Source organism: Harpia harpyja, chromosome Z (genome assembly GCF_026419915.1).
Source record: "Harpia harpyja isolate bHarHar1 chromosome Z, bHarHar1 primary haplotype, whole genome shotgun sequence".
Taxonomy (NCBI): Eukaryota; Metazoa; Chordata; class Aves; order Accipitriformes; family Accipitridae; genus Harpia; species Harpia harpyja.
Genome location: NC_068969.1, coordinates 71,880,105 through 71,902,485, shown reverse-complemented (window position 1 = coordinate 71,902,485; position 22,381 = coordinate 71,880,105). Strand labels below are relative to the sequence as shown.

At 36.7% G+C, this 22,381-nt stretch overlaps 2 protein-coding genes across 6 annotated transcripts in view; one reads left to right on the top strand and one right to left on the bottom strand.

Annotated features, from left to right (window-relative positions):
• The window catches only part of NAA35 (N-alpha-acetyltransferase 35, NatC auxiliary subunit), a 33,816-nt gene extending 11,685 nt beyond the window's left edge, over nt 1-22,131 (top strand). For 3 of the 4 annotated variants that reach the window (XM_052779090.1, XM_052779092.1, XM_052779089.1), the window contains 13 exons: nt 386-500; nt 1,014-1,192; nt 2,305-2,364; nt 3,542-3,648; nt 3,891-3,957; nt 5,255-5,353; nt 6,690-6,868; nt 8,644-8,780; nt 10,124-10,191; nt 10,435-10,575; nt 12,299-12,421; nt 13,535-13,615; nt 14,268-22,131. In XM_052779090.1, coding sequence (XP_052635050.1) covers nt 386-500; nt 1,014-1,192; nt 2,305-2,364; nt 3,542-3,648; nt 3,891-3,957; nt 5,255-5,353; nt 6,690-6,868; nt 8,644-8,780; nt 10,124-10,191; nt 10,435-10,575; nt 12,299-12,421; nt 13,535-13,615; nt 14,268-14,327 — 1,416 coding nt within the window. In that variant the 3' untranslated portion in view covers nt 14,328-22,131. The other variant, XM_052779091.1, reaches the window with a different exon arrangement.
• GOLM1 (golgi membrane protein 1) overlaps nt 16,188-22,381 on the bottom strand; it is a 35,422-nt gene continuing 29,228 nt past the window's right edge. For both annotated transcript variants that reach the window (XM_052779093.1, XM_052779094.1), the window contains exons 7-10: nt 22,223-22,352; nt 20,674-20,961; nt 19,151-19,264; nt 16,188-18,847 (exon numbers count right to left, since the gene is read on the bottom strand). In XM_052779093.1, the coding sequence (XP_052635053.1) occupies nt 18,786-18,847; nt 19,151-19,264; nt 20,674-20,961; nt 22,223-22,352 (594 nt within the window). In that variant the 3' untranslated portion in view covers nt 16,188-18,785. The remainder of the gene's footprint in view (nt 18,848-19,150; nt 19,265-20,673; nt 20,962-22,222; nt 22,353-22,381) is intronic.

Genomic DNA, 22,381 nt, shown 5'->3' with positions numbered 1-22,381 from the left:
GGTAGGTTGTATTTTGTCTATATTCTTAAGAATTCTGCATTTTCTAATGATAGGAGATTTTTTTTCCTCTTTGGAGTTCTGCCTCATTTGGCAGAAGAGTTTTGTGGGGTTTTTTGCACCTCCCCCCCAGCCAGTCAAAAGTAGAGGACTTGCATGTAGTGTATACTAGACTTGAAGCTGTAACTATTGTTAAGGCTTATGTTATATAGCAAAAAATACAGTATTAAACGTAGGTATAGATACGTAAAATATAAAGAACACTTTATTGCACAAAAATCTGTACGAACATTAGAATCCCAATAGCATTCTTTTTCTGATACTAGCATTAATACTGTAGTCAAAATATGTTGGTTCATAATGTGAATAACTGTTACCTGCCTTTCAGATGAGTGCTGTTGCAGAAGCTCAGAAACTAATGACTCAGGCAGCTGACTTGCTTTCTGCCATCCACAATTCATTGCATCATGGTATCCAGGCACAGAATGATACCACTAAAGGAGGTATGTATCAGATTTTGCCATTCTTCCCCTTTCTTAAATATGCTGTCTTGATAAACTTTAATATCTATGTGTATTTAAAAAAAATCACTATTTACTTTGAACTAATAATACTTGTAATACCAGCTGTTACAGATTTGCATTGTTTGATCTTAATTTTATTTCACTAAATGATGGATCTCCTGAAAGCAATACTGTCACTTCAAAGCCAGAGATAATACGAACTTTCAGTTAGTGCATTGTACTTCAAATCAGTGTATATGCCATTTTAAAACAGGGAATACCATCTCACTGTACAGGTATATGCTGAGCTGTTGAGGGTTGGGTTTTTTAAATAGTACTCATTGCCTCAGCTGGGTAGTTAGTGTCTCTGGAAGTTAACTGTCAGTTAAAAAGTTCATTATGGCCAATTGAATAATTCGTATTATACTTTCAAATTTGAAGTGAGTTCTGAAACCACAGCTTATATGCAGATTTTCTCTCTCTTTCTTTCTCTCCCCACTCCTCCTTCATTAGATCATCCTATTATGATGGGCTTTGAGCCCCTTGTTAATCAGAGATTGCTGCCACCAACTTTCCCTCGATATGCAAAAATAATTAAAAGGGAAGAAATGGTCAATTATTTTTCCAAACTAATAGACCGAATAAAAACTGTATGTGAAGTAGTCAACTTAACTAATTTGCACTGTATACTGGTAAGCATGAATATTTCTTATTTATAGCCAAAAATAAGATCTTAAAATGTAACTTGCAAAAAATCATTCCATATAGGCATGCTGTTGCTCACTGGAGAAAAAACTGAGCTGTATGTATAAATCTTTTGGTGTTTCTCATTGTTGTGTACAGTTTCAAAGTTTGCTGTCTTTCCTGATACTTTATTTTTCTTTTTTTGACAAAGACCTTTTCTCCTGCCAAACTTCCCATTTTTCCTATAATTTGTTAAATAATTACATATGTTAGTGGCAGAGCCCAAGCAAGTTAATTTCCTTGTAACTCTTTCTTTGGTTGAAAAGCTGCATCTGCAGTAGCAGAACATAAATCCTTGCTATATTCCTGACTTTTTCAAATTCATTAAGCAGTATTCTGCATATGTGCCTATAACACAAGAGGGCACTTAATACATGTTTGTTTAAGCGTGTAATTCCCTGAATAGGCATAAAGTTAAGCACCTGCTTATGTTCTTTTGTGAATAAGTGATGTTATTCTCAGTTACTGCCTACATTTATTAGAAGACACTTAAATGCTTTAAATACTTTTTACAGTACATGCATTCATTGAGAAAAGAGCCACAGTTACATCAGTTCAAAGATCAAGCAAAAATCTTTTTTCTTCCTATTTCCTGTTAAATGAATAAAAGCAGTGTTTGCATGAAGCACCTGGTACCAGTAAAACATTGCAGTTTTGTTACATACCTGGTTCAGTTATGTTGTGATCTTAACAGTTTCACAGTATCTTTTTTCTATACTGTTATCCTTTTAATTGTTGTATCTGAAGAAGAAAATTCAGAAACATTTTATTCTGTTAAATAACAAGTAATTGCAGAAAAAATAGATTTTAGCTTCATGTTCTGTTTTGTTCAAATGATTCATGCTTAATTTCTTACAAGTTGTATAAGCCATGCTATGTGTATGTATGTGTGTTTGTGTATACAAAATATAGGTGTATTTACATAATTTTATGTATATGTTTGTATAAAAATGCAAATGCATGTTTGTGTATAAAATTGTAAATGTGTGTGTGTGTTTATATAAAAAATTGGCATATTAACCTGAATTGTCTTTTTTTTTTTTTCCTAAATGTAAATTAGGATTTTTTCTGTGAGTTTAGTGAGCAATCACCGTGTGTTCTTTCAAGATCCCTGTTACAGGCAAGTCCTAATCTATGTCTTTGAATAAAATACTTCTGCATTCATTAAAAATATGGATTCATCTTCTTGTTGCAAATATTTAAAGTATTTACATATCATTTAATATTATATAAGTGGTAAAATATTTTCTGGAGATACTTAAGTATTAGGTATATGGAGGCTTATGTTCTGACCTAATTTTTTAAAACATTTTTAAATACTGTTGTTTAGATCATGTTAGTACATGCTAATTAAAACAGAAAGTGCTAAAATTTTTTCTCTGCCATAAAGCTGGGCCTGTACATGCATTTTTATGCTGTTCTCTGTATGCTGTCTCTGTTTGGGGCTGGTGTTTTTATTCATCTTCCCTGTTTGGACTGAATTTCATGTATAGACTGCCTCTATTGCTAGAACAGTAAAACTGATGGTTAGGGCAGAACAGGCTACTACTTCTCACTGCTTTACTTACCTTGAATGCGTATTATATATTCCTTAACTCAAGAGTAAAATATACTTCCTTATAGGAGGTTTTGATTTGAATAGGGTGTCCCTGGACATCAGAACTCCTTTATATTTGATCCCAATTAAACCCTGTATAGAGGTGATCAAATATAACTATTGGCAAGTAAAATGTTTTCATAGTGTGTGTGTTCTGACTTTCCACTACACGCGTTTGTGCAGTCTCTGTGAGTGCCTGACAGCAGAGCTTTTTCTCCAACTGCTGAAGAACCATGTGAGAAAGGGACACAGCACTCGTGGAGGACAGTGAAATGAGCGTCAGACATGACCAGTGAAAGCAGTAGTATCTATAGGGGTGAACAAAAGTCTTCATTAGTCTGAAGATTTACCTTTATCTGCCTCCAGGGAAACCATATAACCTATTTTATGTTAATCTTCAGAAACATCTGTCTGATTAATCGTCTTTAAAGTCCAAGAAATAAAATCGTTTTGCATGCATTGTCTTATGAAAGTAATAGAGCTGTATTTTGTGTCATGGGAATACCACTGAAGTGACAGATCTCAATATGCCGCTGTTTCTGAGTCTGTAACCTTGTACCTAGCTGAACCATTATAATTCTTAAAGCAATCTTACAAGTTTCTGATATAATACAGGTACTGTAAGAGCTTTCTATTAGTAATTTCTAAAGCATTACTTTTAACTTAAAACATGTTTCTAAAAACACATTTTCACTTTCAGACAACTTTTCTGGTAGATAACAAGAAGGTGTTTGGCACTCACCTCATGCAAGACATGGTAAAAGATGCTTTAAGGTCTTTTGTCAGTCCTCCAGTACTTTCTCCAAAGTAAGTGGATCTCGAGTTTACTTGCATGTGGTTACATGTCTGATGAAAAAATATTTCTGCTTACAAAAGCAAGGACAGACATGTAAAGAACATACACATTTTGTACTTATTAGTGCTTATGTATGAAGGAGTCAGTTGCTGTTGCTGCTTTCGGGTTGTTTGGTTTTTTTTTTTTAATTTTGTGCTACATAGTCTGGTCATGTTTATAAACATGTGTATGTAGGTGGATATTTGCCTTTTAGGTGTTGTCTTTATAATAATCACCAGGCGAAGGACTACATTGATTCCTTTGTGACACATTGTGTTCGGGTAAGTGTTCATTCCAATTACAGCATGTTTATGTGTATATGAGCTCTTTCAAGATTTGCTTATGTTTGAAAATGAGACCAGGTTTTTTTAGACACCTGACATGAAAACAAAATTGCAGAAGTTGGCCATCTTAAAATGGTAACACTTTTTAAAAAGCCAGTAGAATTACTGCTGTTTGTTTCCTGTATTATGCTTCCATATTTTTCACAAACACTTCACTTAATTAGAAATCTGCACCTGCTACCCCTTTATAGGGTAGTTTCATGTCACCAAACAAATGCATAGCACTATAAACGAAATTATTTTTACATTCTCTGCAGTTTAAAAATGTTAAAAATTGTTTTAAAAGATTCAGTTTTTGAATGCAACACAATGAAAATCTAAGAAAATCATAGAATCGTAGAATCATTTTGGTTGGAAAAGACCTTAAGATCATTGAGTCCAACCATTAACCTAGCACTGCCAAGCCCACCACTAAACCATGTTCCTAAGAGCCACATCTACACATCTTTTAAATACCTTCAGGGATGGTGACCGCTTCCCTGGCAGCCTGTTCCAATGCCTGACAACCCTTTCAGTGAAGAAAGTTTCCCTAATATCCAGTCTAAACCTCTCCTGGCACAACTTGAGGCCATTTCCTTTTGTCCTGTCACTTGTTACTTGGGAGAAGAGACCAACACCCACCTCGCTACAACCTCCTTTCAGGTAGTTGTAGAGAGTGATAAGGTCTCCCCTCAGCTTCCTTTTCTCCAGGCTAAACAACTCCAGTTCCCTCAGCCGCTCCTCATAAGACTGGTTCTAGACCCTACACCAGCTTCGTTGCCCTTCTTTGGACACACTTCAGCACCTCAATGTCTTTCCTGTAGTGAGGGGCCCAAAACTGAACACGGTACTCGAGGTGCAGCCTCACCAGTGCTGAGTACAGGGGGACAATCACTTCCCTAGTCCTGCTGGCCACACTTTTTCTGATACAAGCCAGGATGCTATTGGCCACCTTGGCCACCTGGGCACATGAATTTAGGCATAAGAAATATCTCTCTCAGCCCAAGCATTCTGTTCTGATCAGATTCCTAAAGGATGCTCGCTCAATCTCTTGTTGACTTGTCTACAGAGAAAAGGGCTCTTGCATCAGTCCAGAGAGCTTGCTTGCCTGCTAGCTTGCACTCTGTAGGGAGCCTTAAGGAACCCACCTCCTAATATAGATGTATAAAACAGGTGCCTAAATAGACATCATAGTACTTCTCCTGTGGTTTCAAAGTTACATTGAAAATTTAAAACTACACTTTCTTTCTTTCAGCCATTCTGTAGTCTGATTCAAATCCATGGACACAATAGAGCTCGTCAGAGAGATAAACTAGGTCACATTCTTGAGGAATTTGCCACCCTCCAGGATGAGGTAATGTCCTAGGCAGCAGACCAGCAAACTTTTCTTTCCAGGTATATTCCTACCAGAGTTGAGCATGTGGTATTAGATTCTAGATGAATGAAGCAACTCTTCTGTTTGTCCTAAAATCTTTAGGGCAAGAATTCCTAAAATGCAGCCCAGAAAGTCTGTGGGATGCATCCAAAGACTTTCTGTTACATCTGTTGAACAAAAAGTTACTACATTTTTTTCAGATTAACTTTGTCCAATAAGTAGACTTCAGGGAAACATGCTGTGATATCTGGAATTTAATGGTAATTCCACTGCTTGTAGTCTCTATCTAACTGTCAGTCTGCAAGGTACAACCAGGGAGAGATAGATGAGCCATGTTTACAAGACACCTTTGACAATTCAGTCTTATAGCTATGTAACATGTAAACAGCAAAATTTTATAAAGGTTTTAAAAAATACATGTGAATTAAATAATAACTCTTAAAAATACGTGCTTCAACTGATTTCAAACATTTCTCAAGAATAGGGAGTGAAAGATGATAGGTCAAGGTATATTTTCACTTCCTGGAAATGTGTATCTTCAGCAGTGAGAGGCATGAAGTAATATTTTCCACGATGTGGGGTAAGGAGAGCAGTCGAGGAACTTGGGCTTGAGGGGGAGATTTTGTGTGCTCCAGCTTTTCTCAGGATGGTTTTGTTGAGACTTTGTTGCAGTACTGCAGCTGAGACAGACTGGTTTTTCACTTTGTAACAGATTATATGGATTGATTTGTTCAGGACTACTGATAATATTCCAACTGTGGGAGACTTCATGTCTTTCATACAATTACTTTTTAACACTGATTTGGTCTCAGCAATATTTTAGTTCCCTGGTCGGCCACAGTGTGTTTCTTGCATGTTAAGCTTATAAATTTAACTTTTCAATGCAGCTAGGTTTTTAAAAAAAAAAAAAAAAAAGAAAAAGTAATTATTGCCAATATAGTAAAATGTGTAACAGCTTGTAATTGGTTCTGAGTTTCAGTGCTCATGTGACTGCTAAAAATGTATATATAAATACTTTTTAAAATTTTAAATTTAAAAAAATGTAATGTACTTGCTGTGTTACTGTATAGAATATTTTTTTCCTCTGTGCAGCAGAATTTACTTACAGTTATGTAAGTTTCCAGTTTTCTGACTATTTTAGACTACAGAGGTGCCAAAATCTGTAAAAACATATTTCTGTCTTTTAATCTGGAGCATGACTTTACTGACCCAATTTGTATTCACATTTTGTTAAGATTTTATTTCTGGCAGAAGTTGGATGCTGTTTCAGTCAAATGTTCTTCCTCCCCTGTTACTTTGCTCTGTTTTTCAATAGGCAGAGAAAGTAGATGCAGCACTTCATAGTATGTTACTGAAGCAGGAACCACAAAGGCAACATCTGGCTTGCTTGGGCACCTGGGTCCTATATCATAACCTTCGTATTATGATACAGTATCTTCTGAGTGGCTTTGAATTGGAACTTTACAGTATGCATGAATATTACTACATATATTGGTAAGAGGATGCCTTATTGACAGCTCCCACAGAGCTATAATTGCAAATATTTAAAGGAGGGACTTCAACTATGATTTTTTAATCTCAAGCATGCTCAACACGGTATCTAGTTTACCTATTCATAAAATCACAAGTGGAGAAAAAAAAATCCATTGGTCTCTTTTCTAGACTTACTGAATAGTGTACTTTTTTTTTTTTTCTGAAATAGTAATTCAGTCTCTAGGTTTTTTTTTTTCTTTTTCTGAAATAGTAATTCAGTCTCTAGGTTTTTTTTTTTCTTTTTCTGAAATAGTAATTCAGTCTCTAGCTTTTTAAAACAGTGTCTTCTAATGATAATGAATGGAAAATATGCCAATTTTGGCAGACAAGAGAATGCAAGAGGAAAGCAATTTCCTTTATTCTTTTCTATCTTGTTGATCTCCTAGTATTTTTTAAAAGATCTGCAAAGTTTCAAGTTGTGATTGTAATCTGAAAGTTGACTAGGTAAAAATAACATTCTGTGAGCATATTTGAAGCGACATCTGCCTTTAGTGAAAATGATTGTACTATATGGAGTCAAAATACTTTTTATTTTTCTACTTCCATTCACATTAATTATTTTTCATAACTGATGGCTTGGTCCAAAAGGTAAATGATTTTAGATGGTTCGTTTTTGATTCAGCATTAAAAATTTGATGTTGAACCTTCCTATGTTAAAGTGCTTTTGTGCTTAGGTGTTTTGGGTTTTGGTGTTGTTTTTCCTTCTGTAAAGCTACCAATAAATTCTTATTAGGTAAGCTGTAAGCCTTCTTTCTGAGAGATTAGACCAGTTCAAACGACTTGAACTTCAGTGCATCTCATTATGTTTCTATGCTATTTTATTAGTGGATTAAGCATTGAGAAAAATTAATACTCCAGATAGTTACCTGAAGATGGCAGTATTCTTTAAGTAATACCTCAATAAGTAATACCTAGTTTTCTGTAAGACAGTATTTTTTACCCGCCTGTATTTCCCCTCACCATTTTAATAAAATCACTCTTAATTGGAACTGGTATGTCAACTGCTTTATCTCCTTACTATAAGTGAAGAACAAAAAAAAGAGGAAATTTCTAGCAGGGAAATGTGCAAATGAAACTCATAATTATTTCTCAGTACTTTTTCTTCTGAATTATGACTTCTTACGAAGTATTATTTCTTCTTCATGTGCTCCAGATCTGTAATTTCTATTCTCTTTTATCCCCTCTTCCTTTTGATTTGAAGTCAGTCAAGAGATTTATTGGACCCACTTCCACTTAGTAAGAAATCACTCTTAAAGAATTCTTAAAGATTTCTTTTAAATCTTAAAGAATTGCCTGTGGATCTCATGTTCCTGTGGGCTTGGCTTTTTAATGCTTGAAAAAAAATCAGTAATAACCTTGTGTCTCAAAACAGTAATTCCTAAAAAAAGTAGAAAAGGTATTAACATAGTATCTTTTTAAAAAATGCTTCATTTGCTGGGGGAAAAATTCTAGAAAAATTTGATCTTATATGGGTTTTGAAATAATAAGAAGGTTAGACTTCGCTTAGTAAACGTATAAGAAACTTGCATTCCTTGAGCTGTCTATGGTTGAATCTGTAGAGTCTTTTTTTTTAAACAAACCAGCACAGACTAATCTGTTGATTTCAGCCATGCAAAACAAAGAGTTTTAACTGCCCTAAAAGTTGTCCTTTACTATTAGTTCTTTGAGTAAACAACTTGGCATTCAGTGAGGGTGTGTGCATTACGAATAAGAGCTACATACTGTTTTTACTGTAGGTACCTATCAGAGTTCCTCTATGCCTGGTTGATGTCAACACTGAGCCGCGCTGACAGCTCTCAAATGGCGGAGGAAAGAATAATGGAGGAACAACAGAAAGGCCGTAGTAGTAAGAAGACAAAGAAAAAGAAAAAAGGTATCTAGGTGTAGAGTGTAACTCAGACTTTTTTTTTTTCTCCTTCATGCAGCCATGTAGAATTAAAATTCAAAATTTATAGAGTCAACACTGATGTGGGCAGGAAAAACGTCCTGAACTTTTTAAAAAAGTCAGTTGCTGTGTAAGAATTTCCCATTTATTTATTTACTTAATTTTAAATAGGTCTTTATAAAAAAACCCAAACTCATTTATATTCACAGCTTCACCAGTTGTGTTATGTGTTGGATCCTGTGAGATGTAATTAAAAATTTGAAAAATAATACTTTTCCACAGTCTATAATTCCTGCAGAATTTTGGGGTTTGTGACTGTAGGTGGAGTCAAAGACTAAACTTTTGGTGTATTTGTGCAATTTTTCTTTGGCTTCAGAAGGTGTTCAAGCATGTTTCTTAATTTTACAATGGTGAGTTGGGCCATTTCAATTCAGTGGTAGTACTGTTGTGCAAAAGCCCCTTTAGAAACTCATGCTTTCTCTGGTGTATATGCATGAGAGAAAATGAGAATTTCCCTTCCTATATGAGAGGTCTGGCACTGTGGTCAGAACTGTAAGCCTCCTACCAAAAAGGCATCCAAAACTGGTGTCTAAAGAGCATCTGATACATATTTGCCATGCCTAAGTGGCTACTAAGATTGTAGTATGTTGGAGTTATCTTAGTATTAACATTGCAAATAAACACCATGCAGAAGCTCACTTTTGTTCTTTGCTATTCCTTCTTTTTGCCGTGTTTATCCTTGTCTTCAACGGGAATAAGCAATTAGATCAAGGTCATATGAACTAAATTCCCTTGTGTCTAGAAATTCAGAAAATTACTGTATTTTTTACTTTTTAAAAAGTTGCCAAGTGTGGGACAATTTGGCACTAGTTAAACACTGGAAGCTAGAGGGCAGCTTAAAGGAATATTATCAGGACAAAAATTTTTCTCACTAGGATAAAAATACTTTAACCTTTTAGTCTTAAAAGTTTAAAAAAATCCATGAACTAAGCAAACAGGCCTCTCAACTACAAGCTTTAAATTCTAGACTATTGTTTAGTGTTGTATAGTGACATGCTAATACCATTGACTGTCTGGACTAGTTTATTTCATTGATGGCAGTATGGTGTTCATGTGACTGTTAACTATGTCTTGAGACACTTTGTGTAGTCAGGAGCCAGGTGAGCAGAAATGCATGACCATGCTTTTTGTGCTTCAGTTTTCTTCCATTATTTTGAAATATAATTGAGGATTGTGTCACATTCTGAAAACTTGAAAGAACTGTTTTGATCTGGAATTAAAATGTGTACATACGTTGAATAAAAAAAGATATTTTTATGTGAAATTTGCAGTTCGCCCTCTCAGCAGAGAGATCACCATGAGTCAAGCATACCAAAATATGTGTGCTGGGATGTACAAGGTAATTTATTTGTGCTTGCTGAACGGCTTCAATTTTTTTGTAATAGGAATCAAGCATACATTGCACGCTGCCTTTGTTTTTAGTGTGCCTGGAAATTAAGTTCAAGTTTATAAAGTGATATGGTAAATTCTCTACTATTTTTCTATCCTTCCTGTTATAGCTAAATCATAACTTTCATCTTGCTCACAGCAAAATATGACATAAAGCTAACACTTTTCACTATATTTATCCTTTCCTTTTTAGACAATGATCGCATTTGACATGGATGGCAAAGTAAGAAAACCTAAGTTTGAACTGGATAGTGAACAAGTTCGATATGAGCACAGGTTTGCTCCATTCAACAGTGTTATCACACCACCCCCAGTGCACTACTTGCAGTTTAAAGTGAGTAATCTTAAAACATGGTGTCACGTGCTTTTATAAAGGTAATTTGCTCACCTGCTTTAGACATTGTTGTCATTGTAAGAAGAGCCTTTGATATCTCAAAGTTAATACTGAAGCATGAGTCAAAATGGCAAGGAGTTCTAGCTTTAGTTGTGTGCAAGGAAAATATATTGCTTTGGCTTCTTACTAAAATTAGACTCTTAGATGTTTAAAAATAGGTCTGATGTGGCAGTTTGAGATACTTGTGTTGGTTTGCATGAAAATAAAATCTCTTGAAAGTCTATTGACAGACTTTTTGTCTGTGGTTTACATATCACTGCAGCAAGCAAACAGGAAAATGAAACAAAAGTAATTTTGAGCGTTAAATCACGGAAGTGTTGGTTGGAAGGGACCAGTGGGGGCTTGTCTTGTCCAGTCTTCTCCTTGAAGTAGTATTATAGATCACATCAGCTGTGTCTTTGTCTAGACAAGCCTGAAAAAATCAAAGGGTGGAGATTGGTTAACCTGATCCAACTACTTTTTCTGGTCCATTAGTCTTTGGATAACCTGCTTGGGGGCTACACTATTCACCTTCTTTCCTAATGTCGGGTCTGAATTACCCAAGCCACAGTTCGTGGCCTCTCCCCTCATGTTATATTGTCTGCCATTAACAAGGAGTATTTGTCTTCTGACAACTTTGTAACTGCCTTTCAAGTAGTTGTAGGCTGCTTTTAAGGTTACTCATTAGCATGCTTCTTGTCTAACTGAAAAAGTCCAGGTCCATTGATCTCTCCTTGTGGGTCATGTGCTCTAGGCCCCCAGCCATCTCCACATCTCAGCATCTTTCTTGAACTCAGTGGATCCAACACTGGACACAATATTTAAGATGTTACAGCACAAATATTGAGTGTAGGATGATAACCTTACTTGATCTGCTGGCCATACTCCTGCTTGTGTAGTCCCGTATGAGGCTTGTCTTATTTGTACTAAGAGCACCTTCTTGGCTTGTATTCAACTTGGTGTTCACAGTAATCCTGCTACTCATCCAGCTGGTTAATTAGGCTCTACTGATTTGCAGGGTTATTCTGCCTCAGGTGCACAAGTTTGGGCATTTCTTGTTGAACTTAGATTTTTGGTGGCCAGACTTCAAGATTCTAAAGGTCTGTCTGAACTCAAACTGTACTATTTTGTATGCCACCCACTCTTACTACTTTAGTGTTATGAACAGTTGTAGTGGAAATTAAGGCTATCATGGCTTCTTCCTTGTCATTGAAGATTTTTATCCCTAATGGGAACAAAAAAAAAATAAAATTGGAAGTATCAAAATTATGTAAAATGAAGTTTTGAACAGTGTCAGTATCTCACTTGCTGTAAACTTGATTTGAGTAAACAATATCACATACTTCTCTCTCTCCTATTTTTCCTGTATTTTCACACCCTGCTGCATGGCTGTATTAAAGCAAATGAATGCCAAGTTATTCAGGAGAGGGATTGTTTTCTAAAGAGTATGATAAGTTCATCGCGTTCTGCAGCACTCTAATAATCGTTAAGCACTGTATTGCTGCTTGGTATTTGCCATTTTAAATAGATGTTTTCATCTTCAGTATATATTCATAAAATATTATTTAGTCAACATAACTTTTTTCTTTAATATAGTAATTTGTTTTCATTTAAGGTGATAAAAATATACAATTTGTTGGCAACTGATTTTAATGTATATTTTTATATTTCTGTAACATGCTAGGAAATGTCTGATTTAAATAAGTACAGCCCACCTCCTCAGTCATCAGATCTCTACATGGCAGCTAGCAAACACTTCCAGCAAGCTAAAATGATTCTTGAGAATATTCCTAATCCAGACTATGAGGTAAGACTGAAACACTGGAAAAAGGAGTATTTGCTCATAATAGAATAAGTATTTGTTTTCAGCTGGATCTGCTTGAGATCCAAAGTGTGCTTTGTCAAAATGCTGAGCAAAGCTGAGTAGTTTATCCACTCCTTAATCAGAGGAGGATGGTGGCACCTTACACAGTGGTCTGTTTCAATATGTTAGATAACATTAATCAGGGTTGTGCTTGCTGTTCCAAAGCCTCTCCCTGATGACTATCTTAGATGCTAGATAGCAGTTTAGTTCCTTCTTGCATGTTGCCTTCTGGCCCTGTTCTAAAAGCATATCAGTTTTAACAAGGTGATGCATGCCTGCCTCCCTTACCTGGAATCTGGTAATTCACATGTACTCCTGAAAGGTGGGAAAAATAGGTTTGAATGTCATCAGGCTGAAAAGAGGATTGAGTCTGGTACTTGTTTCCTGGAGCAGTTTTCTCAGCACTGGGCTGTAAACACAGGTAGGAATTTCTCCCTCTTTGTCCATAGCCTAAAAACTAAGTGTCTGTGACTGTATTTTGGGGGAAGGAGGATGCTTATTCTGTTGCATCTGAGCAGGTTAAGAACAGTTACGGGATTAGGTTCTCTTGAGAATTTAGGAATCCCTGCCTGTTCTCTGGATCCTGGTGCTATTCACACATGAGCTATCTGATTGAGGCTAACTGGGGTAGTTAAAGGTAGGTTGAGTGTGCCCAGAGCACTTCCATAGAAAAAGCCACCAGTTTGGTACTTGAGTTTCCCCTTCTCATCGCGTCACAGTGTGGAGGGTAGATGCCTAGAGTCTGTCTAAACCTTTATTTGGATGAGTGCCTCTGAACTTGCCATAGTTTAACAATTTTTGAACATAAGCATGGAGAGCAGTGGTTTCTATGGTCTGTTGAATAAAAAAAGTGACTATTAAAATAAATGCCCCCTTCATTAAATTTCATTAATCCAGCTGTTACACTTCAAAGCAAATCCAAAACACCTTGATCTCTGTGCAGTTGATACTGTAAGAGGACTGCTGTTTTGTATGTCAAGAATTTGAGTATTATCTTTGAAATAATTTTGAGGTTATATGCTTTCACTTGAAAACTTCTTGCTGTTTTGTGTTTAGGTCAATCGAATTCTAAAAGTTGCTAAACCCAATATTGTGGTCATGAAGCTGCTGGCAGGAGGCCACAAAAAGGACTCTAAGGTAAGAAGATGCCCATTGAATTGGATGTGAAATGTAGTCTTACACACAGTGCTACCACAGATCTCTTACAGTTGAATGAGCAGATTCAGGCCATAGTTACACTAACTTTTAAAAGAACTGGGAAAGTAACTTAATCCATTTTTCCCTTGGAAATAGTTCGTTGTAGTTACTTCAATATGGAAAACTCTCGTTTCTAAATGTTTTGGAAAAAAAATTCGGAAGTGCATGTGGGATGACATGTACAAATGTGGGTATTCTTCAAGAGCCGGAAGAAGTAATTGGTAACAGTGTATCAGCAGCTTGTGTGAACAGCGGGGAGAGTGCTGGCTGTCAGGATTAGCGGCTGCCATGTGGCTCAGAGGGAGGAGAGGGCCTTCAGACTTCCTGCCAGAGGCTAGGCACAGAAGAATGAAGGAGCACACTGAAGAGGCACACCAGCACCCTACAGCTTTGTGCCCATCACTACTGGAGAATGATTGGCATATCCAGAACGGGTTGGAATATTTTTCAGATACTAATTTAAAGAGCTAGGATTATTCTTTTTTCAATCTTTGCTGTTTAAAAGTTTTTCTTCTATCTGCAGGGTGTCCCTCATTTTGAATATTAAATTCAGTAGTACTGCTGTGTAATGTTTTAAATCTTTTCTTTCTAGGTCCCTCCAGAATTTGACTTCTCCCCTCATAAATATTTTCCAGTTGTGAAGCTTGTTTGAAAGACAGATTATTGTTAGGATACCTGAAGCATAATCTGTGTATCAGATACCAGTTGTAGGATGGATTATCTAGTGCTGTACCCGGACTGAGAGGGATCTCTAGGATAAAAGTACTGTTACGTGGAATATATAGTCTGCCGCCTTTACATAATCTGAATGACAACTGCTGTTTTAAAGTGGTTTGTATAAAGCTTTATGGGTGAAGCTGATTTTAATCAACTGTATTGTTGAGGAATGTTGTACCTTAGTTGATTTTATTAAAGATTTAATCATAAATCATTTTTATAAATGAGCTCTGACAGAAAATGGTGTTTTAGGGATTTAGTAACATTTGGGACTGAACAATGCAGTAGAGCCTCGTGTCTGGTAGGCACAGCTGAGCTACTGAAATTCTACTTTGGACAAAGCCACTTGGAAAGACTCTGAGTTTCCATATTTTTACCTAAATTGCATCAAATTTGCTCACTTTGCAAGTAGAAAGATTGGGTTCTTTTCTTCCCCAGTCCTGCAAGCTAAAACAATCTTTATAGAAATTAAGAACAGATGAAAACTAGTCATTTAGCTCCTACTGCACTGCATTCAGCAATATTTGTTTTATTGAAGTCAATTGTCTAGGAGGTATTTTGTCTTAAATGTAGAAGTCCTTGAAGACAGTGAGAAATGAAGTTATTTCTAGTTGCAGTTTCTTTCTTTGTCTTTATTCTTCATGGTACTGGAGAATCTGCATAGCTAATGCTGTAAGAGGCACTAGCAGCACAGGAACCTAAGATGCTAGGTGTGTATGTTAACTACTCTGCAACTTTATTTCAATCCTGTTGTTACTTTGCCATTGCAAAGGAGGGATTGCTAATTTGTTCCATTGCTGAGTCAACTCTTGCATGACTTTTATTCTCTTGTTTTGACTGCAATGCTGCTGCTGGGTTCTACTGCCTTCTTTAATGGTTAATGCAGGTAGAAATCCCAGGCAGGAGGAGCTCCAAACCTACCTTTTTCTTCCTGGAACAGGTCTTCCTCTTGTGCTTCCAGATGTTAAATAATAGGTTAGCTGATGTCTTGAGCAACCTTCTGCTACAAGATCAAAAAAACAAAAAACATTTAAAAAGCTGACTTGCTCTTTGATAAACCATATTGCCAAGTCTTAACCTGGGCCATAAAAGCAAATCCTCCAGGCTTGCCTGTGTTGGACAGGACAATTCTTCATTTTGGTGCAAAATGGCTTCCTCCGTAGCGATGAGCTTGTAACTCTTTCTTGACCATGCAAGACAGTTGTGTTTCTCCTAACATATAGTTGTACTGTGGAATAATACCACTTCAACTCCATCACCTAAGCAGCAGCGCTGCTGAGCTAGAGCTGGAAAACGGTGAAGGAACTCTGAAGTGGAACACCCATTTGTCTGCCAGCAATTTGCAGCTTCTTGAAAGAAGCAGAAGTACTGCCCTGAATACATGCTTTTCCTGATTTCTTTGCTAAGGAGGTTGCATACCATTTTACATGTTTGCTTATCATCATGACTAATACACTTGACTGCTTCTATATTGTTGCCAAAGGAATGAAAATCCTGGAAAATAAAAAGTAGTCATGAACATGGCAAACTGGTTCTAGTGTAGGGCACTGAGAATTCATCTGGCTTTTGCTGCCTTCTTGTAAACAATCACAAAAATCTTTCCTGTCTTAAAAATCTTGAACTACATGACAGCAGCTCAAGGACAGCCTTTGGTATTTCTCCAAAGGAAGCAGCAAGTAAAAGAGAAATGAAGTTCTGCGTCACTTATAGAACTAAGAGAACAGGAGTGATCATCTTTCCAATTTTCATGAACATTAAAAGTGGATGAATTATAGACAATAAGGTGAATACAGAGTAGAGAAGACTATTTTTATTTTAAAATACGATCAGGCTTAGTTTTTAAAAAAACATCAACGACAAGTGTTAATTTAACTCCAAGATGATTACAGCAAAGAAGCTTTCCCTGTCTTGCACAACTAAAAATTCTAGTGATAGACAACACTATGTAAACCACAGTTCCAAATTAATCTCTTGTTTTGTTCAACTAGAAGTCCTTTAATTTTAAAATTCTAATTCTATATAGTAGACATACAGGCCCCTTGTCTACTAGAAATCTACTACCCTAGTTACATTCCTGCAGCACTTGAAGCTGTTGAGAGTAAGACTGCACTCCTTTATGGTTTTGAACGTAGCTCTTATGCAGGTTTTCAGACCCACTACTGTCAGAGGTGTAACAAGTGTCCTTTGTACAAAGGTAGTCTTGTTTATGGAGAGGACAACATCTAGCTGGTTAGCAAGAAGCCCAGTCAGGTTTGGGCAGTGTACAGAAATACAGCCAAAACAACTCATTTTTAAAAGAATTCTATGGCAATATATTAATTACCTTATGGATTTTGTTTGTTTGTTTGGGATTTTACCAGTATCAAGTTAAAGGCATTCATTCAACTTGAATACAGTGTTTCACTGTACATTTTATACTGTTAGAATATATGCTTTTAAACAATCACTATTAAACTCCTGATTAACTTCATCTCGGCTATATAATTCTTTACAGATTAAGTCCTAAGAAAATGCCCCTTTTACTAAGAATATGGGTAAACATTTTGATCTTAAAATATGCCATTATTTGCAAAAAAACCCCCCACCTTAATAGCCCAAGTTGCCCAATACTTGTCAGTTAGAAGAGATGCTTATACTTCCTTTTCTCTCCTGCTTACAGGCATTTGTTTTCCCTGCTATATAGACTGTATTAGCCCAGACCAGTTAAGTCTGACTTAAGTGGTGAAAAAAAATGAGTAACCAAGAATTCAGTAATGGAAGTTAGTGCTTTTCTTAGAAGAATTCAAGTCACACATGGCAAGTCTATCAATTAACTGTTTATGTATTTAGGCTTAAGAGGCACCATTTAACTTAAGCTCTCCCTTTCACTCTGATAACTAACACTCTTCTCATACACAAAAGAATCAACCTTCCGCTTGCATATTTAGACATCTTCAGGTACAGGAGCTGTAAACTAGTAGACTGAGGAATGACACACCACAGAAGTAGTTACAAAATGAAGTGCATTAAGAGAAAGCCAAGACAAATTTGTATTTTCTTAAATGGAATTGCTGGTTGGGAAGTTAGTCATGTCTGTCTGCTCCCATGCTGCCTCAACAGAGGTTGGTTCATACTTGCAAAGATTGCTCCAGACAGGTGTCAGTCTTGAGAACAGACACAATCTTCAAAACATCTTACTAGACACAATGCAGGCTGGACTGCAGTTAAGGGTGCCTTAGTGGTAGCAGAGGGTATTTCTAAGTTATCACAAGTAAACTAGTTTCTAGTTTACATTCAACAAGTTACAGAAGAGACAAAGACTACAGAACATTAACAACTTTATACCTTGTGCATAACCTAGGACTTCACAACAACTACAGCTTCACCTGTGGGAGCCACTGAGATGTCTGGTAAATGCAGTCAGGTCTACCTTCTTCAAAAGTTTGGCAGAGCAGATTAGTCACTTTGAACAGCTGAGATGATTGCTGTTCTACAAGGCAAGCATTTGCCTTTCTACTTTTTAGCAGAAGATAGTGGCTGGGTGAAGTAAAGGGCAGTCCTAGCACAGCTATTCAGATGGCTTCGTTACAAAAAGTTCAGGAGTTTGAATTTTTACATTTTAAACTTGTGCAAGTTAGTGGTAACTGAACCATACCATAGTACTGATCTTGTGAACAGGAGTCCAACAAAGCTTTCAGAAAAATCTTCCTGACTCATCTCTTAATGAGAAGACACTATTGTCAGAATCCTTTTTTTTTTAACCTAAACACTGAGAACACAACCAGGATAGTGTTTCAGCCTGGTTACAGATAGTGTAAGCTAGCAATTTCATTTAGAAGGCCCAGGAAAGTATATCGTACTGTGTAATATCTGAGGACTACAATCACGCTTTCTGAGTCTATCTACATTGCAGAAAAAATGTAGCAGAATAGGCACCATGGGCCATTTTTCATCCTTCCCATGTTTTGTCAAGGTTAAGTCAGCTTGTCTTAAGCTCCTCGTAGAACTTGGCTGGGGATTTCTCTACTGCATTGCTCAGGGGAGTGAGCCATCCTTGGCAGAGGACTCTTTCTCATCTATACCAATCTGCAAATATTGTTACTGCAGTATGACTGTACAAGTTGGCTAACTTCAAAGTTACTACACTTATTGCTAGCTGGTTTCAATACTGTAATTGGTAGGAAGGAAAGAGTCATTGCAGAGGTCAAGATGTTTTAAAACAAGCCTCCAGAGATTTAAGATGATTTTTTTTCACCACTGAAACAGCACTAAAACTTCACAAGAAAATACTACTTCATTTGGGCCCTTATTGAAGACTTGAGAAGATAATCAAAACATTTTCAGATCACTTTGCTGTCATCATTGCTGCATTTATATGAAGAGGTGACTAGGTTGCATGATGAACCTCCTTTGTTCACAATCTCTGTTGTTCATCATGCACAGATAAGTGGTTCTTCATATCTTCAGGGTTTTGAACTAATTAGGAGAAAAGGTACAGAAATCTCTTTAAGAGGCAGAAGTGATAGTTCTTCATCTAGAAAACAATCTAGAACACAGCAGGAGAAATTTTGAAAGGACTGTTAAGTACCGTATAGTATAGTAAAAGCTACAGATACTGCCCCTCCCCACCACATGTTAAACAATAGCTTCAGTGATGCTATACGTAAAATAGGTCACACTGTCAACATGAGGGAAAGCTCAAAGAACAAACAAATTCGCTAGCTATATCTGCTACAGGATACCATTCAAAATATCATCTTAAATTTTTTTATTTTTTACCATTTTCAATCCCTGCAAGTGCTGCTTCCTTGTCCATTTCTGATTCAGCTTCATTCTCATCTAAATTGTAAGCAATATCCCTGTCCTGGTTCAGTGCTTCATGTTCCTGTTTGTCTGCAAAAGCGTTAAAATTAATTAGTTTCATGCTATACCATAAGGTCATCTGCACAAGAAACAGTTACTGTAGCAATCTTCCACAGAATTTACTTTGCTGCTGAATGAATTGCTGTTTAGTGTAGGTTTTCATATTATTTTTCCTTTTGAACTGTTAAATTTCAGAGCAGCTTTTGCTGTAAATCTTATCTAAAGAACTAGATAAGAGACAGAATCTTTGGGTATTTGGAAAGTGTAATAAAATTCAGCCAGCGCTCCAACAGACAGAAAGGAAAAGCATTAAACAATTTCAGAATACATTAAAGGACAGCCTCAGGAAGAGTAAAACCTGAAGCCAATGCTGAAAACCCTGGCTTTTCACAGGCTACATGGCAGAGCTTTTTCTTGCGCTAATGGTTGGATGATTTCTTTTTTACCTAATCTTTCTGCTATTTATTTCCATTGAAATGAAAGCAGTTTAAGTAACTTGTATTCACATCTTTTTGGGGGACAGCTTGCTCCGGCCAGCATCTTTTTGGAGCAGTTGGAAGAATACTACTTTAGCAATGCAGATGAGATTATTTATCCCTGCCAAGTTATCAACAGTGTTAACATCATTACTCATGATTCTGTGAATGCGTTTACTAGAAAAGCATAAACAGCATTTTTTGTGGGCATCAATTCCTGCTCTGACTGCCATAAGGCTTCCTCTTGATTACTCTGGGCTACTGGGTCCACCTGAGACCAAGTTCCTCAAGACAGACGGAGGGATGTCTAGATTCTGGTCAGGTTTGGGCACAACATCAATACTCTGCTGCTCGGTGCTGTGGAGACACATGGTTCAGGGTCACGTGTGGTAGATGCCAGAAACTGGCACCTTTGCAATATCTGATCTGCAACTTTGCAGACTTACAATAATAAACTTTAGATACGTGAAGTCTTAGGTCGAGTTTTATTTATGCTAGCTTACTTTGAAGTAGGGACACCTAGCATTTACACATGGACACTGTAAAAGGACTATCTGCAAAACATCAATACTTAGTATCATTCTACTCATCAATGCTTTGGATAGTTAACATCTCATCCTTTTCAAATGCATCATATTCTTATAGAGCCTCAATACCAAAAAGCTTCAGGGCTAATTTCCCCAAATGCTTTGTACAGCCAATGGGGAGAGAGACAGGAAGACTGCTGTGGCGATGCAGAAGAACCCAGCCTGGTAGCTCCATGTTGCACAAACAGAAGTCTCCATCTTTACCCATGCACTGTAGAAGACCGCTGGGGACCGACTAACCTTTTACATCTCACACTAACCTTTATGAAACCTTATACTAAGTCTAGCCAGCTGCCACCACTGTTGCAGAAATCATGCCCTATTCCACACTTTCATTTCTTTTAGTGTTCTTAACAATATGTGACATGCTACCTACCAGCCTTTCCAGTGGGCGAGTCATCCTGCTTAGCATCATAATTTAGGAGCTGCTCCCTCTCGATTTCCTCACTAGCAGCCTGCTCTGCTGCCAGCTGTAATGCATCTTGCCCAGCTACATGTTTTTCATCTTTAGATGGAGTCAGCTCCTTCTCTGACTCAGGCAGCATCTCCTTATGACCTGCAGCAGCCTTGAGTGAATCCTGCAGGTTTTTCAGTTGACTAGAAAGCTTCTCCTCTTCTGCCTTAGGCTCCTGTCTTCTGATGTCAGCTAGGCCGCTTCTTCTTTCTGTAAGCAATAAAAATGATTCTGAGTAAAAAACTTAATGCCTTTCAGTAGTGGCACAAGTTAAAAACCTTTAATAAATACTGCTTTATCTTCCTCATTCAATTCTTGTTTTTCCTCTGAAAAAGTATCTTCCAACCACATCAGTTCCAAAGATAAAAAGAAGACAACCCATGTTTTTCCTACTGGGAACAGCTAAAGGATGAGACATTGTTTACTGTCAACAGATTCATGCTTCTACCTACTTAAAATTTTGGTATGTGCAGTTAATAAATTGGGCAGGTGAAACAGAGCAGTTTAAATAAAAATTGCAGTGTGCTATATAACCATCAGGTTTCTGTGTGTTACATTTCGTTACTAACAATAAAACTGATTTGGTGTTCAAAAGTAGCTCAGGACAAAGCAGTCACATGGGCATATTTGCAAGTAAATCAAGGCTATTCTTATTTTTAAATATGAAGAGGAAGTGCAGGAGGGCTGTTACTTTTAGCAGACATTACCATATCTTTTTTCCTGTGTATCTCTATTTTTACTGAAAAAAATCACAATAAAATTTGCCTGAATAAACTATACATAGATGTTGTCTTCAGTTGCTAGCTCTCTGAAATGAGAGTTGCATGCTCCCAAGATTGTAATTTAAGATAGCATGTAAGAATAATTAAATAGGAAATTTAATTTCTATCACAAACAGTACTATGCAAGACAGACACACAAAGATACATCCATTCAAATTAATAGTTTCTGAGAGTTTAGTGCCAAAAGCAACCATTAGGTTAACTAATCTGATCTCCTACATATCATTTCCTTTACTTGCATTTTGCTCAGTGACAACACATGGCAAGCATGCATGTCTGTTTGTTTAAAGCCTAACTTTCAACTATTCCATAGGGTCAGGTAGCAGGCTAGATGTATCAAACTTATTAAGAAAGCAAATACTAAACGTGTGTGAAAATCATTGCTTCCAGAAGCAGGGTATTTTCTCTGTATTAAATGAGGAATATGACTCCAGAATTGTAAATATTTGTATTTTTATTTACATGCAACATGTCAATTACAACAAAACTAAACCAGTAGAAATGCTAGTAATAAAAATGCTTGAATAGATATTATACCTCTCCACAGCTGGAAATCTGAATAAAGTTCAGTCTGCTGGTGTCACTTTTTCCATCTTAATCTTTTGTACAAAAATGGGTTTTTTTAAATGTTCAATTAAATTACAAACATTCTTAACCAGTTGCTAGTAAGAGAGTGATTTCCATCTCACCTTTAGCCTGCAGCAAATCTATCTTTTTTATTGTAGGTACTGCTTTAGGCACATCTTCATTGGGTTTCTGCTGTTCCAAGTCAGCCTGCCTGAACTCGGTTTGCTTCAAGGCTGGTAGTTGAATATTGACCTATAAAGTGAATGTACACAGATAAGCAT